Raw genomic sequence first — 21669 nt, 5'->3', positions numbered from 1 at the left:
ATATGATTTGAATGAAAAGTATTTTAATAAACAACATGAAAAGTTTACCGTTTGAAGGCTACATGTGGTATTAAAAACAGTATATAAACACTCTAAATAGGTCAGGAGCCAGACAGGTAGCCCAAGGAATGAAAATGAATTATTTAGACTATTAGCCTATTATTTCAAGGTTATAGTCTACAAATAAATACACTGAGTATACCAGACATTAGGAACACCTTCAATTCATCGTGGCGTGGACTCTACAAGGTGTCGATAGCGTTCCACAGGGATGCTGGCCCATGTTGACTCCAATGCTTCCCACAGTTGTGTCAAGTTGGCTAGATGTCCTTTGGGTGGTGGATCATTCTTGATACACGGGAAACTGTTCAGTGTGAAAAACAGGGTGGTAGTAGGTGCGCCGAGACTTAGGTGCGCCGGGCACTTAAGCCACAAATCTTTTATCTTTCCCATTCATTCTCTGAATGGTACACGTTACACAATCCATGTCTCAATTGTCTCAAGGCTTAAAAATCCTTCTTTAACCTGTATCCTACCCTTCATCTACACTGATTGAAGGAGTGACATTAATAAGGGATCATAGCTTTCCCCTGGATTCACCCGGTCAGTCCATGTCATGGAAAGAGCAGGTGTCCTTAATGTTTTGTATGCTCAGTGTAAATTGTAAAACATTTGCGAGTGTGACACACTAGGCTGGCAGGAACATTAAGCACTCAGCATTTAAACAACATTTTGTTGTATTAAATTAGTATAGTCTGTAAATTGTGCATATAGGCTGTGACTTAGAATTAAATAAAACATTTACGAAAAATACCTTGTTAGGCTCAGTCTACAATGCCTTTGAATTCACTTTTGGAAACAGTAGTTTGTCTAGAGTCTGTAGCTTCAGGCTCATGCGATGGTGCCTGGAGAGCAGGCCAACAGCAGAGAATACACTCTCCACGCTTGCAGAGCCACTGGGGATGCTAAACACCCTTCCGGCCACTCTTGCCAGGCTGGGTAGGGAGCAGAGATGTTTTTACATTTTTCTATAGGTAGTTCTAAAGGTTTTTAGGCAAAATAACCCTATCAAAACGTAAAGCTCCTTGAAATAAGTAAAATGTCAGGCCTATTGGGACAAAATCAATGGAGCGGGCGAGAAGACTGACGCTCCAGCCTTTGGGAAACTCACTCTGCACTCCAGTCAAATTGGGCATGCTCTGCTCCTCATCTGCTCTGCTCAAATACTCTGATTCTAACTGAGGCCAGCAAAACCTTGAGACTTAACATTAAAGATTGTGCAACAGCTGTTGTTAACAAAGAGACACACCTCCCCCTTCACCTTATCCGAAGCTGCCGTTCGGTCTTGCTGATGCAAAACCACCTAGATGTATATTATCCATGTCCATGTTCAGCCACGACTCCGAGAAACATAGATATGGATATTACAGTTTTTCATGTCCATTGATAGGATAGTCTCGTATGGAGTTCATCTAGTTTATTCTCTAGTGATTGTACGTTCATCAAAATAAGCAGTACATCCACAGCTGCCGACTCGTTGAAGTAGAAATCGTCACCCAAATCGAGGTCAGTGATCGCTGTTCTGATGTCCAGGAGCTGTTTTTGGTCATAGAAATGATGGCAGAAATATTACACTTGGAAGTCGGAAGTTTACATATACTTAGGTTGGAGTCATTAAAACTCGTTTTTCAACCACTCCACAAATTTCTTGTTAACCAACTATAGTTTTGGCAAGTCGGTTAGGACATCTACTTTGTGCATGACACAAGTCATTTTTCCAAAACTTATTTACAGACAGACAGATTATTTCACTGTATCACAATTCCAGTGGGTCAGAAGTTTACATACACTAAGTTGACTGTGCCTTTAAACAGCTTGGAAAATTCCAGAAAATGATGTCATGGCTTTAGAAGCTTCTGATTGACATCATTTGAGTCAATTGGAGATGTACCTGTGCATGTATTTCAAGGCCTACCTTCAAACTCAGTGCCTCTTTGCTTGCCATCATAAGAAAAATCAAAATAAATCAGCCAAGACCCCAGAAAAATAATTGTAGACTTCCACAAGTCTGGTTCATCCTTGGGAGCAATTTCCAAACGCCTGAAGGTACCACGTTCATCTGTACAAACAATAGTACGCAAGTATAAACACCATGGGACCACGCAGCCATCATACCGCTCAGGAAGGAGACGCATTCTGTCTCCTAGAGATGAACGTACTTTGGTGCGAAAAGTGAAAATCAATCCCAGAACAACAGCAAAGGACCTTGTGACGATGCTGGAGGAAACGGCTACAAAAGTATCTATATCCACAGTAAAACGAGTCATTTATCGACATAACCTGAAAGGCCGCTCAGCAAGGAAGAATTCCACTGCTCCAAAACCGTCATAAAAAAGCCAGACTACGGTTTGCAACTGCACATGGGGACAAAGATCGTACTTTTTGGAGAAATGTCCTCTGGTCTGATGAAACAAAAGTAGAACTGTTTGGCCATAATGACCATTGTTATGTTTGGAGGAAAAAGGGGGAGGCTTGCAAGCCGAAGAACACCATCCCAACCATGAAGCACGGGAGTGACAGAATCATGTTGTGGGGATGCTTTGCTGCAGGAGGGACTGGTGCACTTCACAAAATAGATGGCATCATGAGGCAGGAAATGATGTAAATATATTGAAGCAATATCCCAAGACATCAGTCAGGAAGTTAAAGCTTGGTCGCAAATGGGTCTTCCAAATGGACAATGACCCCAAGCATACTTCCAAAGTTGTGGCAAAATGGCTTAAGGACAACAAAGTCAAGGTATTGGAATGGCCATCACAAAGCCCTGACCTCAATCCTATAGAAAATGTGTGGGCAGAACTGAAAAAGTGTGTGCGAGCAAGGAGGCCTACAAACCTACACCAGCTCTGTCAGGAGGAATGGGCCAAAATTCACCCAACTTATTGTGGGAAGCTTGTGGAAGGCTACCCGAAACGTTTGACACAAGTTAAACAATTTAAAGGCAATGCTACCAAATACTAACTGAGTGTATGTAAACTTCTGACCCACTGGGAATGTGATGAAAGAAATAAAAGCTGAAATAAATAATTCTCTCTGCTATTATTCTGACATTTCACATTCTTAAAATAAACTCACCTAACTCACCTAAGGCAGGACATTTTTACTCTGATTAAATGTCAGGAATTGTGAAACACTGAGTTTAAATGTATTTGTCTAAGGTGCATGTAAACTTCCGACTTCAACTGTATGTAAAACAAGTTAAGATCAGCGTAAAAAAAACCACTAAATATCAGAATTGGTTAGCCCATAAGACGACAACTATCCACTGCAGCACCATCTTCACCACACCATTTGTGTGTGTGTGCATTTCTGCATGTTTGTGTGCGCGTCGAGTGTGAGTGTATACCATTGGGGTGTGTACAGTAGTGGTGACAGCAGGCCAGAAGTCATGTCCCTTACTGTGCTCTCTATTTCCTGCTCTTTCCGCACTGCCCAAAGCACATAGAAATCAATAAGTGAAAACTGCCCGGAGTGAAAGCCAACCCTGCATTTACGTTACAGGGGTCAAGTTCCATTCATGTTGAGTAGACTACTAGAGTGAAATGGAAACTAAATTGACTAATCATGTATTACACTGAAGCTGACTGAAAACACATGTCATATGGAGGGTGTCCACCCACTCTGACCAGAGTAGGTGAAAACACGCTTTGGTGATAATTTCACTTCCTTATGTTATAAAATACATTTTACCAAGACAAATAGGATTATTCATGTTCTGAATCGTTCATTTTATCAAAAATGTCGGATTTTGTAACCTATTAGATGGTTGGTTGTTTAGCAACAAAACCAACACATGCGCAACTATGGGGCTAAACAGACAGCGATGGCTTAGATTGTTGACAACACGTAAACTACAGTGCCTTCGGGAAGTATTCCTGAGCCCTTGACTTTTTCCACATTTTGTTATGCTACAGCCTTATTCTGAAATTGATTATATCGATAAGGGGAAAAAAATACTATTTACACACAACCCATAATGACAAAGCAAAAACAGGTTTTTAGACATTTTTGATAATTTCTAAAAAATATAAATGACTTTGAAGCACCTTTGGCAGCAATTACAGCATTGAGTCTTCTTGGGTATGACACTACAAGCGTGGCACACCTGTGTTTGAGGAGTTTCTCCAATTCTTCTCTGCAGGTCCTCTCAATCTCTGTCAGGTTGGATGGGGAGCGTTGCTGCACAGCTATTTTCAGGTCTCTCCAGAGATATTTGATAGCGTTCAAGTCCGGGCTTTGGCTGGGCCACTCAAGGACATTCAGAGACTTGTCCCGAAGCCAATCCTGCTTTGTCTTGGCTGTGTGCTTAGGGTCATTATCCTGTTGGAAGATGAACCTTGGCCGCAGTCTGAGGTCCTGAGCGCTCTCGAGCATGTTTTCATCAAGGAGCTCTCTGTACTTTGTTCCCTTCATCTTTCCCTTGATCCTGACTAGTCTCCCAGTCCCTGCTACTGAATTACATCCCACAGCATGATGCTGCCACCACCATGCTTCACCATAGGGATGGTGCCAGGTTTCCTTCAGACGTGGCGCTTGGCATTCAGGCCAAAGAGTTCAGTCTTGGTTTCCAGAGAATCTTGTTTCTCATTGTCTGAGAGTCTTTAGGTGCCTTTTGGCAAACTCCAAGCAGGCTGTAATTTGCATTTTACTGAGGAGTGGCTTCCATCTGGCCACTCTACCATAAAGGCCTGATTGGTGGAGTGCTGCAGAGATGGTTGTCCTTCTGGAAGGTTCTCCCATCTCCACAGAGGAACTCTACAGCTCTGTCAGAGTGACCATCGGGTTCTTGGTTGCCTGCCTGACCAAGGCCCTTCTCCCCCGATTGTGCAGTTTTGCTGGGCGGCCAGCTCTAGGAAGAGCCTTGGTGGTTCCAAATTTCTTCCATTTAAGAATGATGGAGGCCACTGAGTTCTTGGAGACCTCCAATGCTGCAGACATTTTTTGGTACCCTTCCCCAGATCTGTGCTTCAACATAATCCTGTCTCAGAGCTCTACGGACAATTCCTTCAACCTCATGGCTTGGTTTTTGCTCTGACATGCACTGTCAACTGTGGCTTTCCAAATCATGTCCAAACATTTGAATTTATCACAGGTGGACTCCAAGTTGTAGAAACATCTCAAGGATGATCAATGTAAACAGGATGCACCTGAGCTCAATTTCGAGTCTCATAGCAAAGTGTCTGAATACTTATGTAAATAAGGTTTCTGTTTTTTATTTTAATAAATTTGCAGAAATGTCTAAACCTGTTTTCACTTTGTCATTATGGGGTATTGTGTGTAGATTGCTAATTATTTGTATTTATTTAATCAATTTTAGAATAAGGTTGCAAAGTTACAAAGTGGAAAAAGTCAAGGGGCCTGAATACTTTCCGAAGGCACTGTATATGTCTCTCCAATGTTTATTGAAAAGATAAATACATATATAAATATAAACGCAACAGAAAACTATTTCAAAGATTTTACTGAGTTACAGTTCATATATGGAATCAGTCAATTTAAATGAATGGATAAGGCCCTAATCTATGAATTTCACATGATTGGGAATACAGATATGCATCTGTTGGTCACAGATACCTTAAAAAAATAAGTACAGGCATGGATTAGAAAACCAGTCAGTATCTAGTGTGACCATTTGCCTCATGCAGCACATCTCCTTCGCATAGTTGATCTGGCTGTTGATTGTGGCCTGTGGAATGTTGTCCCACTTCAATGGCTGTGCAGAGTTGCTGGATATTGGACAGAACTGGAACACATTGTCGTACACGTTGATCCAGAGCATCCCAAACATACTCAATCGGGACATATCTGGTTGAGTATGCAGGTCATGGAAGAACTGGGACATTTTCAACTTCCAGGAATTGTGTACCAATCCTTGCAACATGGGGCCGTGAATTATCCTGCTGAAATATTAGGTGATGGGACGGATGAATGCCAAGACAAGGGGCCTCAGGATCCCGTCACGTTATCACTGTGCATTGAAATTGACATTGATAAAATGCAATTGTGTTCGTTGTTCGTAGCTTATGCCTGCCCATACCATAACCCCATCGCCACCATGGGGCACTCAAAATTCAACGTTGTGAACAGCAAAACGCTCACCCACACGTCGCCATGCACGTTGTCTGTGGTTGTGAGGAAGGTTGGATATACTGCCAAATTCTCTAAAATGACGTTGGAGGCGGCTTATGGTAGAGAAATTAACATTAAATTCTCTGGCAACAGCTCTGGTAGACATTCCTGCAGTCAGTATGCCAATTGCACACTTTCTCAACTTGAGACATCTGTGACCTAGTGGTCAAACAAGAAAAAGCTTCCAATAGTTTTTTTCCCCCATAGTGGATTTTAGAAACTCTTAAAATAAAAGCTGTGTTTCGTGTAGGCTTACCCTGGCGTGACGTTTTGATAACCGTGTCAATCTCTCTAGGACAAGGTGACTTATCAATATATTAATCTGTATTTACCCCCCCAAAATGAAATGCGAATTAGCTGCTAATGTGGCTATCATAAAGAGCTACAAATGCCATGGTGATCTGGACGAGACTGCCAAATGAAGGCAAAGGTAAGAATCTCTGGATTAACTATCTAATGTTAGCTAAATGTAGTAATACATTGGCTAAATGTCTTTAAATTTACAATTTTGCAAACTGTCGCGTGCAAGTTTTAAATTGACACTACATGTTAGCAAATGTGTCAGCTAGAGATGACGTTCAGGAGCTTGCAGGGATTTGTAGTCTTGCATGATGTCTACTTTGATACTAATTAGCATTTTCCAATCTGTAAATAGAGACGAATATATTGATGAAAGTCACCTTGTCCGAGAGAGATTTACATTGTTATCATAACGTCACGTCAGGGTAATCCTACACGAAACACAACCCTTATTTTAAGTGTTTCTAAAATTCCCTATGGGAAAATGAATGGTAGAAAAACGATTGGAACCATTTCCCTGTTTGACCGCTAGGTTTTATGGGTATTATGACACCACTGTGGGGCTCTATTGTGTTGTCTGACAAAGTTACACATTTTAGTGGCCTTTTATTGTCCCCAGCACAAGGTGCACCTGTGTAATGATCATACTGTTTAATCAGCTTCTTGATATGCCACAACTGTCTGATGGATGGATTATCTTGGCAAAGGGGAAATGCTCACTAACAGAGATGTAAATAAATTTGTGCACAACATTTTTGAAAAATAAGCTTTTTGTATGTATGGAACATTTCTGGGATCTTTTATTTCAGCTCATGGAACATGGGACCAACATGTTGCATTTTATATTTTTGTTCATTGTATATTTGCACCAAGTCTGGAACCAACAGGATCCTGAACATCTTCTACCTCCAAGCCATAAGACTGCTAAATAGTTAACCAAATACAGTGCCGTGAAAAAGTATTTGCCCCCTTTCTGATTTTCACTTATTTTTGATACTGAATGTTAGCAGATCTTCAACCAAAACCTTAGATAAAGTGAACCTGAGTTTACAAATAACAAAAATGGATACTTAATTAAATTAAATAATGAAGTTATGCAACACCCAATTCCCCTGTGTGAAAAGGAATTGCCCCCTTACACTCAATAACTGGTTGTGACACCTTAAGCTGCAATGACTGCAACCAAATGCTTCCTTTAGTTTTTGATTATTTTAATTTTATTAGTCTCTCACATCGCTGTGGAGGTATTTTAGCCCACTCTTGAATGCAGAACTGCTTTAACTCAGCTTTAATATTTGGTTTTGGTTGAAGATCTGATAACATTCAGTATATTAAAAAAATAACCCAAAGTAGAGACTTTAAAAGGGGGCAAATACTTTTTCAGGGCACTGTTGCTACCCGGACACTTTACCCCTACGCTAAATTATCGTTACTCATTGTGTATTTATTTGTGTTATTATCTTTCTATTTTTTTCTCTGCATTGTTGGGAAGGGCCCATAAGTAAGCATTTCACTGTTAGTCTACACCTGTTGTTTACGAAGCTTGTGACAAATACAATTTTATTTGATTTTTGATTTGACAATGAGTACTTGTCTCTCAAATACATCGTTACAGTTCATGGTTAGCTAGCTAGTGAATTTTTGCCATATTAGCATAGAAGTGACATCAGTAAAAACACCTCAAAACAAGACATGGTATCAAGGACAAGATAAAAACTAGCTGAAACGAGCCACCTACAATTCTCCACATGGCAGCTTCGTGTCATTATTGCAAGTTATCTGGCCATCCAGAATCACAACTGACTGGACTTCTGCCCCCATTGAAGCGCGCAAATTGCTTTCGCGGCTTTGTCAGCTAACCTGTCTATCGAGCTCTGTTGACATGGCGGTGCTGGTTTGTCGTAACAACGTTTGATAATTTTACATTTTGAGGTTGTCATCTTCAAAGTTGTTGCGCGGGTAGCAAAATGCTAAATTAACATGACGAGCTGAATTAAATGTAAAAGGCTTTGAAAATAAAAATCTTAGTATACGCTCAGTGCTCCGTTGATATTTCAGAGATTATTTTCGTGAGAAATCTTCGAAAAACAGGAATTTCGAAATAATATGAAAAGCGTATAATAAAATATGAAAATACTACATGTCATGTATTCAAAATCGATATCCATCTTACCTCTATATTGTTTTATATCCTGTGGAGTTGAGGAGAAAGATGAGTTCAATTGGAAAGTGAGCCTGTCAGGTAATGTTAACCAAGTAGGCTTAATTCTTACACAGAATCCAGCCAAATTGACTCAGTTCAATTTTCCAGATTATTGACCACGTGTTCTCTGGCCTCCATTGATTTAGTCACCCTAGTTCTGTCAATTTAAAAGTTTAAAAACTCCAATAACTTTTGAAAGGATTATGATAGCGACATGAAGTTTGGACCATTGGCTTTCTTAGAAGTATATCAACACAAATGTCCCATTGGTCAAAAATGCTCGTTTGATTGGACATATATGCATTACAACAAGACCGCAATGAGTTGTGTGGGAATTATTAGAATTAAGCATTGAAATTCACCAACATACTTATATACACCAAAAAAAGGAGGACCAAGGCACTCTTCATATAATGAAATAAAATACCTTTATTTGAATGGCATGTTCAATGGAAACAAAGTTTTAAAACTCTGACGTGTTTCGGCTTCTATACACATATACTTTGTCACTTGTCTGACTAATTATTGATATATAATGTTGGTATAGTAGAACATACTCTGTATTAAGTTTTTTACTTCACAGTCCAACACGTCATTTAACCGTGACGTGGTGAAGGCTGGCACCGGGAGGCGCTTCCTGGGTGGCCTGCTGGACGACACGTCCTACTGCTACACCCTGGAGGTGTCCTTCTACAGCTACATGGCAGCGGGGAGCACGTCGCCCGTTCCCTACACCGAGGACACCTGTATCCTTCTCTCTCATTGTCATCAGGGTTCCCAGGGAGCCTGGCCGGGCCCACGCCTTCCCAGCCTCCCCCGCTGGCTGATGGAGGAGAAAGGAGAGGAGGCATCAGGGGGAGAGACAGAGATGGAGCACACGACATGTGCATGTCTCCTCCCTCCCTCTCTCCCTCCACTAACTTCCCCAAACTTCAGAGCTTCACATCCCATAGAAAGCATGCTGTATTGGTGTCAGAGTTGATTGATAGTTACATCAATACACCCTGTCCATCCATGTAGGACAAGATATGCAACAGGAACAGAGGGGATTGTGTGTTGTGGTGCCTGGGACTAGGGTTGCAATGGGAGGGTATATTACTGGTGCCTGGGACTTGTGGGATGCAGGCTACAGCACAGATTGGTTTAAAGGGAAATTGAGTGTGAGGTTCTGTCGTATATTGAAAGGCTCATGTCATTGAGCCAGCAAACCAGTGTACAAACACTAACAGTGTTTTGTGTTTTTGTGGACACCAACACGCATCGAAAACAGAATCCGATTTCTCCCTGAGAGCCCAGTCTGTGCGCAGCGATTGGGCACTGTGGGCAGATTGAATTTGTGTCTTCTTGAGGGAGATACTCCGGACTACAAAAGGTCTGATTCTCCAAATCAATGCTACTCCTGAGTAGACAAAAGCCAGCCCTGTGCAGATGTCTTGGCCAGTGAAATTATCTGGGCCGTGTCTGTACACCATGCAACAGAACAGCCGTCTGTAGAGCCCGCTAATGAGGGCTGACGGTGATAATGTCAGTCTATTGTACTGGTTCTCCATCCCCCAGCGTTTATCCACACTCTGCCTGCCCCTATAGTAACAACCTCATTTAGGGCCAGACGAGAGCCTATTGATTTCCTAGTCATTATTGGAGGCCTGGCTCGATCGACAGGCAGTACAGGGCTGAGATGTAGACGAGTCAGGTCAGCCCTTATCCACCTGAGCGCTGCCTTGCTCTTTTGTTCAGCCAGATACGTAGTGACAGTGGGAAGGCAGCACCTGCCCCATTGATTTTGTTTACAAAAGAGGTAGAGAGCATGTGTGTTCTGCTTTTGTTGTAATGAAGAATAGAATAGCAGGCCTGTTAATTGCATAGTCTTTTGTACACTCCAAATGCATTCAGGGTTAAATGTGTAACCTTTATTTAACCAGGCAAGTCAGTTAAGAACAAACTCTTATTTACAATGACGGCCTACTCCCGCCAAACCCAAACTACGCTGGGCTAATTGTGTGCCGCTCTATGGGACTCCCAATCACGGCCGGATGTGATACAGCCTGGTTTCAAACCAGGGACTTTAGTGGCTTCTCTTGCGCTGAGATGCAGTGTCTTACACCGCTGCGCCACTCAGGAGCCTTAAAAAATAAATAGACATTAAATAGTTAAATAGACATTCTCTATAGACTAAAATGTTCCTTCAGATTAACTTGTTTTTAACCATTTTAACAAATTTGTTGGAAAAGAGGAGACACATCTCAGATCCATGGGATAGAGAAGAAGCAGAAAACCAGAGTGGTATGGAGTCAGCCTACAGGCAGTAAGGTGTACTATACAGTGCCCATATTCCCTGTTTTGAGATGAGAGGAGATATTCTGTGCAGCGTAAGTGCCCTCTAGTGCTAGGAGGGTGAGGTGTCTGTCTGCGGCTCTGTCCCTGCCTGCCTTGTATCACTCTGTCACACTGTAGACAACCCACTGCCAGCGACCCTTATATACAGGGCATCCATTCACTTCTTTGTTTAATTATTTATTTATCTTGTGTTTATATCAAAAGGGCTGTAAAGCCTTCTCATCTCACTCAATGTTTTCCCCCAACCCAGTGCTCCGCTGAACTGTCAAGTCCAAGGCCTAGTTGGCTGGCTCGCTATAATAAGAAACCCATCCATGTAGAATTACACTGCCTCCAGGAGATTCTTTTCCCTTAGTGTCAGAGAGGGGATGGAAACAAAAAAAAATCAATTTACTGTGTGTGGAAAGAGTCATAATTTACTCGTGATGCTCCTCTCCTTGAAAATGTTCCTTTCTTTGTTTCCCACATAAAAGAGCTGTGCTGTACAGAGGAGAGGAACAGAGAGGCTGCTGTAATATGTATGCACATAGCATAACCACGGTGATAGCCACACACTGCAAGTGCACAACAAGTCCCTTGATTATTTGTCGCTGTGCAGTGGGCTTAAAGAAAGAGATAAGAAAACAGAACAGAGCTGCTGCGGTCCGTCACACCCCCTTTATGCTTCTGGAGTAGCAGTGTTTACTGGCTGTCTTTGTTGGTCTCTCTGCGCTAAAGTATGCTGGCTGAAAACAAGATGGATGAGCTGAGGTATTAATGTAAATGGAAGAACATTATATAGGAATACCATGGCGGCGAGCCTAGTGGGTGGTCGGGATGTGGAGGGGGGACTGAGTCATGGTAGGGGGTGGGGGCCCTGCTGGAGGTCAGGCAGGAACAGGCCTGGGGGATGCGTGTAGCTGGGCTTGGGGAGGGGGAGTGTCAACACTATGCAGGGAGAGGGCAGCGGGGACTTCGTGTAGAGCAAAGATTGGGGTCAGACAGGTTGAAGGAACCAGCCATGTCGCTTTTTACACCCCGGTGATCTGGTCTATTGAGCGTACAAATCATCAACAAAGACCTTTTATGCTTTGCAACACCCCTCCCGCTCTAAAAATGAATTAATTATTAATAAATAATTACCTGGACCCCCAAATGAATCCCCCCTTCTCCTGTTTAAAGCCTGTTATATTAAATGAAGTGCCCATTTTGACTCGTCCCTCTGTGCACTCTGTGACTTCTATTAAGATTTAACACACTTAACCCCCCCCAAAAATGTCTCAAAGTTTCACCATCATTGTAAAGCCCTAGTTATTTGGTTGCTTTGACAAAGTCATTTCTGAAGGCTATTATTTATTTCATATGATTAGTGATGAATTTTTAAGGTAATGAAAACAAAAACCTGACCTTACGTTGTCCACCCTATTACGTGAACTGAATTCTCATTTTAATATGGTGAAACTATTCCTTTTTAAATATTTTTTTAAACAAGCATTGAACATCTAATAGTCAAATCATAGTGTAAAAGCAGATGAGCTGGTTCTACTCTTTTCGGCCATTTTCTGGTGTTTTGTGGTGGGTCAAGCATAACACGTCAACCCTGTTACCCATAATTTTACCAATACATTGTTTTTTGTTAAGCTTGCATTCAGTTGCCTCTCCCTGCACACAACAAGCTTCTATTCCCCCTGTCACAAGGGGATGTAAGGCTGATTTAAGATGAAATCGTCAACCCTATTACGGTCAACCCTGTTATGGTCAACCCTGTTATGGTCAACCCTGTTATGGTCAACCCTGTTATGGTCAACCCTGTTACGGTCAACCCTGTTACGGTCAACCCTTTTGCTTTATTTATTTGGCACTTAACAGGAACTTACTATAGTCTTTTTATTTTTATTTAACCTCTTAAGGTGGGAAAACATGTTTTTATTAAGTTGAACATGTGCTCTTCATGACAGAATGTAATAATTTGGTGAAATCAACAATACCAAAATCACCAAGTTACACTACCCAAAATGGACTAATTTGATGGAAGGACCTTGTAGTCACCATAATTGAAATCTTAAAGGGCAATTCTGCCACGTTTCAACATCATATTCATTATCTCCTGCACAATACTAGTATCTACATATGTGAAAAAGGCCCATTTCTGTGATTAAAAAGATAAGACGAAAGGTCCTAAAAAATGCTTCACTGTGTCATCAGAGGGTAGGATCAAACGTAAGACAAACGGTTATTTTCAAAACCTGCAAAAGGTTTCTAGCCAGAGGGAGGGTATTTTCTTGCTCCCTACGTCAATGCGAATTTCATATTTTTCAAATTCACAGATTTTTCCTTGCTTTCCTTCCACCGTCTATGGTCACCCAGGTCTAAAAGGCTCATTATATTGGATGAGCAAGCTGTGAATGTTCCACGCCAGAGCAGTTGGAATATTCTTGGTCGTTTAATGATTTCACCACCTGTAATCTTGCACAAAATGGAGAGAAACAATGTTTCATGCTGAGAATTCACTGAGGCATTTGCTTTGTTCTTAGACTGGTGTCCTATTGGGAAGATTCCACTGTGGCTTCATAGGACTGGTGTCCCTCTGAGTCTATAGTCTCTGTGTGCTGATCTGTTATGGCTCTCCATGGATAGGGATTGGCAACATTGTGAAGAGATGAGCACTCAAACAGAGGAAGGTACAATACCAACCTCTTGCTCAAAGACTTTGTGATGGAGCTGTTTTCTTAAAATAACTTCAAAAAAAATATTATTTAAAATGTTATGTCTTACTTCAAGTATGTTATTTGTAATATATTTGAAGTAGGACAGAGCAGACACATTTGGTCTACCTTTCTGTCAAGGTTATTCTATTTTTTCCTTTAGGTTATTGTGGAGGTTTTCAGGTTATTCTATTTTCTCCTTTAGGTTATTGTGGAGGTTTTCAGGTTATTCTATTTTCTCCTGTAGGTTATTGTGGAGGTTTTCAGGTTATTCTATTTTCTCCTTTAGGTTATTGTGGAGGTTTTCAGGTTATTCTATTTTCTCCTTTAGGTTATTGTGGAGGTTTTCAGGTTATTCTATTTTTTCCTTTAGGTTATTGTGGAGGTTTTCAGGTTATTCTATTTTCTCCTTTAGGTTATTGTGGAGGTTTTCAGGTTATTCTATTTTCTCCTTTAGGTTATTGTGGAGGTTTTCAGGTTATTCTATTTTCTCCTTTAGGTTATTGTGGAGGTTTTCAGGTTATTCTATTTTCTCCTGTAGGTTATTGTGGAGGTTTTCAGGTTATTCTATTTTCTCCTTTAGGTTATTGTGGAGGTTTTCAGGTTATTCTATTTTCTCCTGTAGGTTATTGTGGAGGTTTTCAGGTTATTCTATTTTCTCCTTTAGGTTATTGTGGAGGTTTTCAGGTTATTCTATTTTCTCCTTTAGGTTATTGTGGAGGTTTTCAGGTTATTCTATTTTCTCCTTTAGGTTATTGTGGAGGTTTTCAGGTTATTCTATTTTCTCCTGTAGGTTATTGTGGAGGTTTTCAGGTTATTCTATTTTCTCCTTTAGGTTATTGTGGAGGTTTTCAGGTTATTCTATTTTCTCCTTTAGGTTATTGTGGAGGTTTTCAGGTTATTCTATTTTCTCCTGTAGGTTATTGTGGAGGTTTTCAGGTTATTCTATTTTCTCCTTTAGGTTATTGTGGAGGTTTTCAGGTTATTCTATTTTCTCCTTTACGTTATTGTGGAGGTTTTCAGGTTATTCTATTTTCTCCATCAAACTTGATCTTTTTGATGTGGTATACACACTGTAATGTCAGAGCATCATTAACAGAGAGACCAGACAGTGTGAATGGTAAGAGAATCTGGGACCTTATTCAAAACCCAGCTTAATGCTTTGACTGGGAGAGCAAGTAATCTGTGACTTTCATGTCTTCCCACTTTTAGTTTTTTTTATAGAACTTTACACAATGCCTTCCATCTATTTAAAGTAAGATGATGAGGGTTGATTGGACAATGGACTCCAGCGCTAGCTATGTCATGTGACCAGACATGCCAGTGGTGAGAGGCATGCGTTGCCCTTTTTACTCTTGAGTTAACAAGTCCAGCGCTGGGCTGTGATCCACTGAAGAGAGACTGCTCCATGTTCCGGCGGTGTGCCATTTCCCCCTGTTCTTTAGACTCCAGTCCAGACGGCTATTGAAAGACCTATTATCCCCGGGTCTCACCATAAAAGTCTCACTCAATCAAGCATGGCCATGTTGTCAAACCCTTAGTTTGGTATCACTGCCTCACTTAAGTGTTGTGCTGTCCTGAAGACGTTCCATACACATAAATTGATACAGCACGAGGAGCACAATGTGGAACCGGACAGCTCGGTGGTTCCTCCTGGCTTCAACATCAATCACCAGCCCACAGAAGACGGCGCGGCCTGACAGCTAGCTGCAGTCTGGGAGATCACTTTGACAACAGCAATACATTGGCACACGCAAAGTATGGGAGCGTGACTCACACAGGGACATTTGAATACCAAACCTGCCAATTGAACATTTCAGGCTTCGCTAATCATGACACTTAGTTGATGGACAGTGACAAGTAGGCAGATATTCTCCCACAGTTGCAGTAATATGCTCCTCAGATCATCATTAGACGTGGTAGGATTCTCTCAATTGTTGACTTCTTTTCTTTCTCCTTTGCATTAAATCACAGGGTAGGCTTACTTTTATCCACAAACAAATATAATTAGGAATTTGAAGCCATTCAAAACCCTATTAGTTGACTTGCGTGACAGTATACATGGAGTCTTAAATGAAGTTTCCTTCATCATCCCTACTGGCTTTTAGACAGACAGATTAGATAGAGGTCATCTGATTCTGCTCAGCCAGTGGCTCTGAGAGCTTTATGGCATGAGATGTACGTACTTACCAATCTAGCCACTGGACATATCTGCTGCCTGCCCTCTGCACCTCTTAAGTGACGGACACTGGACAGACTCCAGACCTGCAGCACTCAGGGCTACTCCTTATCACTGCTGTCAGTCCCCATTAGGAGTCTGCTGAAGATGAGGCCCTATCTGATAGCTGTGTGTGTGTGTGTGTGTGTGTGTGTGTGTGTGTGTGTGTGTGTGTGTGTGTGTGTGTGTGTGTGTGTGTGTGTTCATGCGTGTGCATGTCTTCGTTACTGCATGGATGCCTGTGTTTTGTGTCTGGATGTCTTTAAGGGGGAGAACAGGTGTTGGATGTCTAATGAATGAAGCATTACACATTAGCTACAAAGTTTCTTATAGGAAAAGGACACAAGGTCTTTGAACATAGTTTAGCTGCGGGGGGAAAACATGCTCCCTTTGTGCACCGCTGTTTACTGTTTTAATTAGCATTGTTAATTGGCTCTTTGTATCACCCTGGTGACAGGCCTGTCACTTGATGGTATTGATGGCGCTGATGTCCCTAATTTGTCTTCTTGTTAGGGATGGTCTGCTGTGGACGCTGGTGTTTTGTTCCTTGTCATTGGGGCATCATTGTCCGTCTGTCTGTTTAGACTGGGCACATGACACTGAAAGCAGATAAACAGCTTGGTAAACAAATCATCTGTCGTATCTGCTGTGGAGTGTCCATTTTCCCGTTGTCTCGTCACCTCATCAGCCCCATGGTGGCTTGTCCTTGAGTCACAACAAAGGCCTTTATCGATCCTACAAGAGGGTAGAGGAGATATTAAAGCCCCTCATGCTCCAAAGCTGCTGCAGTATCCTCTCTGCCCCACTGTAGGTCTGGCAGGCCAGAGCACTATAGATCTGGCAGGCCAGAGCACTGTAGATCTGGCAGGCCAGAGCACTGTAGATCTGGCAGGCCAGAGCACTGTAGATCTGGCAGGCCAGAGTACTGTAGGTCTGGCAGGCCAGAGCACTATAGATCTGGCAGGCCAGAGCACTGTAGATCTGGCAGGCCAGAGCACTGTAGATCTGGCAGGCCAGAGCACTGTAGATCTGGCAGGCCAGAGCACTGTAGATCTGGCAGGCCAGAGCACTGTAGATCTGGCAGGCCAGAGTACTGTAGATCTGGCAGGCCAGAGCACCCAGCACAACTCTCCTCTTCTCATTGACCTGACATTCCAATGTACCAAAAGTTGAGTTCCCATCACCTTACCCAACAAGCCCCACAAAGAGGTCCTCTCTGAGCTTTACTGTAGTCTACCACTGCTGTCCAGTTCTCCATCTGATAACACAATGAAGCACCCTAATTTACCACCAAATTTCTTGCCATGTTTCCTGAGGACATCATGTATTCCCTGGCCTGTCCTCTTTGTGAGTTACAGTAGAATGGACTGCTATTGAGTTCAGAGCCAGCTGTCTAGTGTCCAGTCGTTTAGCCTGATGTCCTGCGTTTGTCTCCAAGCAGGGAGATTTAGTATAGAAATTATCCTGAGAGGAAGATATTGTCCATCTTGGCAGGGAAGGTTCTTCAGGGAAGGCTTATTCTCTGCCTGACTGTGCCAATGGGCCTACTTATATTGGGCAGCCTTGTTTTCTATGGAGACAAGGAATTGGAAGGAACTTTGATAGTAATATAGATATTCTGATGTGCACCTTCATTCTGAAAGGGAAAATGTACTGTCTAGGTGGAATGTGACATTTTGTGTCAGTAAAATACTTACATATTGCCAACTTTGCTTTATGCACCATTGCCGAAAGGGATGCCAAACTTCCACCCCCCCCCCCCCTTGATTATGCAACACCTTTTCCTCCTGCCTGGTGTGTTGAGTTGATGTTTTGTAACTTTCCGCCCTCCTTCGCGGGCTGCCCTCAGGCTGTGCTTTGGCAGAGTCCTCACTTCCTGCCGCTAGCAGCTCATCCCGACCGCTCTGGTTGCCCTTGGCAACAGGTCAGCAGCCAATCAGGGTGTTGGAGTGTCCCGCCCGCAGCTGTGATGCAGATGAAGTATTTTCCTTCCGAAGCAGCCATCCATCACCAACTTCCTGTAATAGATGTGAGATGTGACATCACAAGCTGAGAGGCCATCTGCACTCCACGGGTTTCTGGGATATTTCTGTCGTTGCTCAGAGCATGCGTTTGCGCTGGCACCGTTTGATCACGGGGTAACACAAAACTTTCCCAAGGTCAAAATGAAGATGTCAGGGATACATGAGGGATGGTGGTCTCTCAGTGGCTGGAGAGGCTGGTGTAGGATAACCTTATGGAGAGCACTCTGGGTTAAAACAGACCTGTATTGGATTATAACAGTCATTGTGTATGGAGGACAAGGATGTTGTACTGCATCATGTCTTCAGAAGAATCCTCAAAATTATGGTGCTCACTTCAGAGGATGGTCAACATGACATAAGGCTAGAATTAAGATACTGCATGTTACCCTTCTAAAATAACTAGAGAAGAAGATTATTGTAACTATAGATGCATAGCAGGTTATGAGCCTAAAATAGTTTATGGCATGATGCAGAGGTTGTAGCGCCAGACAGATGGGTGTAAATACAAGAGCTAGAGCTGTGCAGAGAATGCCCATCAACCGGCTGAGTGACGAATGGAGGCCCACGGAGACACCACCTTTCCAGGCTAAGGTGACTGAGTAGCAACAGTGGGGTATGGAAGGGGGATGAGGAAGGTGCTGGCACTCAAAGCCAAAATAGGGCAAATGGGAGGCACCCTACACATACAGTGTGGTGAAGACGGTGCAAAAGCGCCTCTTCAACCTCAGGAGGCTGAAGATATTTGGCTTGTCACCTTAAACCCTCACAAACTTTTACAGATGCACAATTGAGAGCATCATGTTGGGTTGTATCACCTCCTGGTACGGCAACTGCACCGCCCACAATTGCATGGCTCTCCAGAGGGTGGTGCGGTTTGCACAACGCATCACCGGGGGCAAACTACCTGCCCTCTAGGACACCTACAGCACCCGATGTCACAGGAAGGCCAAAAAGATCATCAAGGACAACAACCACCCGAGCCACTGCCTGTTCACCCCGATACCATCCAGAAGGCGAGGTCAGTACAGGTGCATCAAATCTGGGACCGAAAGACTGAAAAACATCTATCTCAAGGCCATCAGACTGTTAAACAGACATCACTAACACAGAGAGGCTGCTGCCAACATACAGACTCGAAATCATTGGCCACTACTCATCTCATTTTTTTCATTTAACCTTTATTTAACTATGCAAGTCAGTTATGAACAAATTCTTATTTACAATAACGGCCTACCAAAAGGCAAAAGGCCTCCTGCGGGGAAGGGGGCTGGGATAAAAAATAAGTAAAATATAAATATAGGAAAAAACATCACGACAACACTACATAAAGAGAGACCTAAGACAACAACATAGCATGGTAGCACAGACATCACAAAGGGCAAGAAGGTAGAGACAACAATATATCACACAAAGCAGCCACAACTGTCAGCAAGAGTGTCTATATTCTATACCATCTATTGCATCTTGCCTATACCGCTCAGTCATCGCTCATTCATGTATTTATATGGAAATATTATTATTCCATCCCTTTACTTAGATTTGTGTGTGTTAGGTAGTTGTGGAATTGTTGATTACTTGTTAGATATTGCTGCACTATCAGAACTAGAAGCACAAGCATTTCGCTACGCTCGCATTAACATCTGCTAACCATGTGTAGATGACCAATACAATTTGATTTGATTTGTCTTCTCTGTTAATCTATGACATGTTAGCTTCCATACAGTGTGATGTGTGTGCATGTGCGTGTGTTCACTGAAAAGACACAAAGGCATGGACCTCCACCCAGACACTCAATTCAGCCCAAGGATGGATTGTTTGAGTTAACAGCTTTGGATAATAGGATTTCACCTATAAGGCCTTGGATTTATGTTTCCTAGGTAATATCTGAGCGTTGAAAGGAATAATAATACAAAAAATACACAATCACTTTCTTTTTATATTTTTTTCACGGGCACTTGTTTCAATCACAGAGGTGTGACAGATAGACAGGTCATATCTGAACATCAACAAGGAAATGACAAGAGGTGAACAATTATGTCTCTGTGTCATTTCATCATTTTGGTCTGTCTGGTAAAGAATATATTCATAACAGCAAAGCACCTTGACTGGGGAACCTATGTGTCCATCTTTGATGAAATATGGATTACTGGTAGTTCTAACTCATTTTTTTTCTTGTTCTGGCCCTATGAATTATAATCGTACATGAGGGAATTTTTTTCTCATCGTTTTCCCTATTGTCTTAAATACTGTTATGTGTGTAGTGATTTGTCTAGATTGACCAGTGGTTTAAAAAAAAAAAATATCTACATTTTGCCTTAATCTAAATCATTTTGTTATTATCTGTGTTTGTGATCTAATCCAGCTCGGCGTCATGGCAACAGCATGCAGAGTGGCCACCCAGTTTTATGATCAAGTGTCTCAAGTTATTCATGCCTTCCATAATGTGGTGGGGGCTGGGGGCTAGACTTGTGAATTTAAAAAAAGCCTAGGCGGTAAGTAATTGCCACTGTGATGCCTTCCACCTTCGTGTTTTTGGCTGATGCAGTTGATTTACCTCCACTAAGTGCGGAACACAGTGTGTTGTAGCCTGGTAATTTATACGCCACATTTCTCTACTGGTTATTGCTTAGTTATTTACTGCAAATGGTTCTATTTGTTCTGTGAGGAAGAAACTAGGGCTTTTATTTATTTATTTATTCAATTAATAGTAGAGCGTCAGAAGCAGGATTTAGAGGCTTTGTGAAATGAAACAGTGTAACTCCAGTACATGCCTCCCAGCCAGGGAGAAATGGCCTTGTTGTTGACTAAACTAAAGGCTAACAGCGCCATATGTTCATGTTATAGGAAAGAACCTTAACACGGTCCCCTCAGACATGAAGCTGGGAAGAAATGTTGCCCGCACCTTCCTCGACTACTACAGGCACAACAACTTTATTGATGACAACAAACTACAAATCCCAAATCACATCAACAGGTAGTGTTTCTAATGACACATTTCTATAACTTGTCCAGTTTACATCCTATTTGTTTATAACTTGATAATATTCACTAATGTTTTTGTGTCCTCAGTATGGAGGTATTGTCCCAGGGTCGACAGGGGAATGGAAATGGGAACGGGAGGACTTCTGGGAGTGAGAGAGGAGCAGAGAGGAAGAACCAGAGTATCACAGGAGAGTACTAGACACCTGGCAATAACATACTGGAGAGACCAGTCCCGTCTGACCACTGTATAGGGCTCCTGACTCACAGCCCTTCACTATATCCACACAGCCCTCATGAAAACTAGATGCATCAGCCCAAGACAAAGGATGCAATTTCACAAACGGATCACTTTTGGATAGCATGTTAATTGGAGGATATTTACCCATGGAACTTCATTAGAGCAAGTTGCTCTGACTGTATGAAGTGTATGGGACGAATCTAGCTGACACATATACATCTCATGTTCCATTTGAGGCCTTCATACATCATTCATATATTTTACCACAATGTGCTTTTTCCATTTTAGGTATTGCTTTTTATGAAAATGTATTCACGCATGTCATTGAAAGTGCATGTGTTTTCTCTTGTATGTAACTTATTTTGTGTTTATCTTGCCGCTCTGTATCTTACATTATTTGGAGGGTTTAATGGGAGGGGTAACCCATTTCTGTTTAGTCATGACCTTATCGGTATCTAAGTATTCTGTTGATAAAAACTATGAAATATAACACA

General features: G+C 42.1%; 1 protein-coding gene across 3 annotated transcripts in view; it reads left to right on the top strand.

Annotated features, from left to right (window-relative positions):
- The window catches only part of agbl4 (AGBL carboxypeptidase 4), a 405619-nt gene extending 383950 nt beyond the window's left edge, over positions 1 to 21669 (top strand). For all 3 annotated transcript variants that reach the window (XM_029707237.1, XM_029707235.1, XM_029707236.1), the window contains 3 exons: positions 9276 to 9438; positions 20827 to 20929; positions 21025 to 21669. In XM_029707237.1, coding sequence (XP_029563097.1) covers positions 9276 to 9438; positions 20827 to 20929; positions 21025 to 21136 — 378 coding nt within the window. In that variant the 3' untranslated portion in view covers positions 21137 to 21669. The remainder of the gene's footprint in view (positions 1 to 9275; positions 9439 to 20826; positions 20930 to 21024) is intronic.

The sequence above is a fragment of the Salmo trutta genome, chromosome 22 (assembly GCF_901001165.1).
Source record: "Salmo trutta chromosome 22, fSalTru1.1, whole genome shotgun sequence".
In the NCBI taxonomy this organism is placed as follows: Eukaryota; Metazoa; Chordata; class Actinopteri; order Salmoniformes; family Salmonidae; genus Salmo; species Salmo trutta.
Note: the sequence above shows the minus strand (reverse complement) of the source record. Positions and strands in the feature narration are given on the sequence as shown.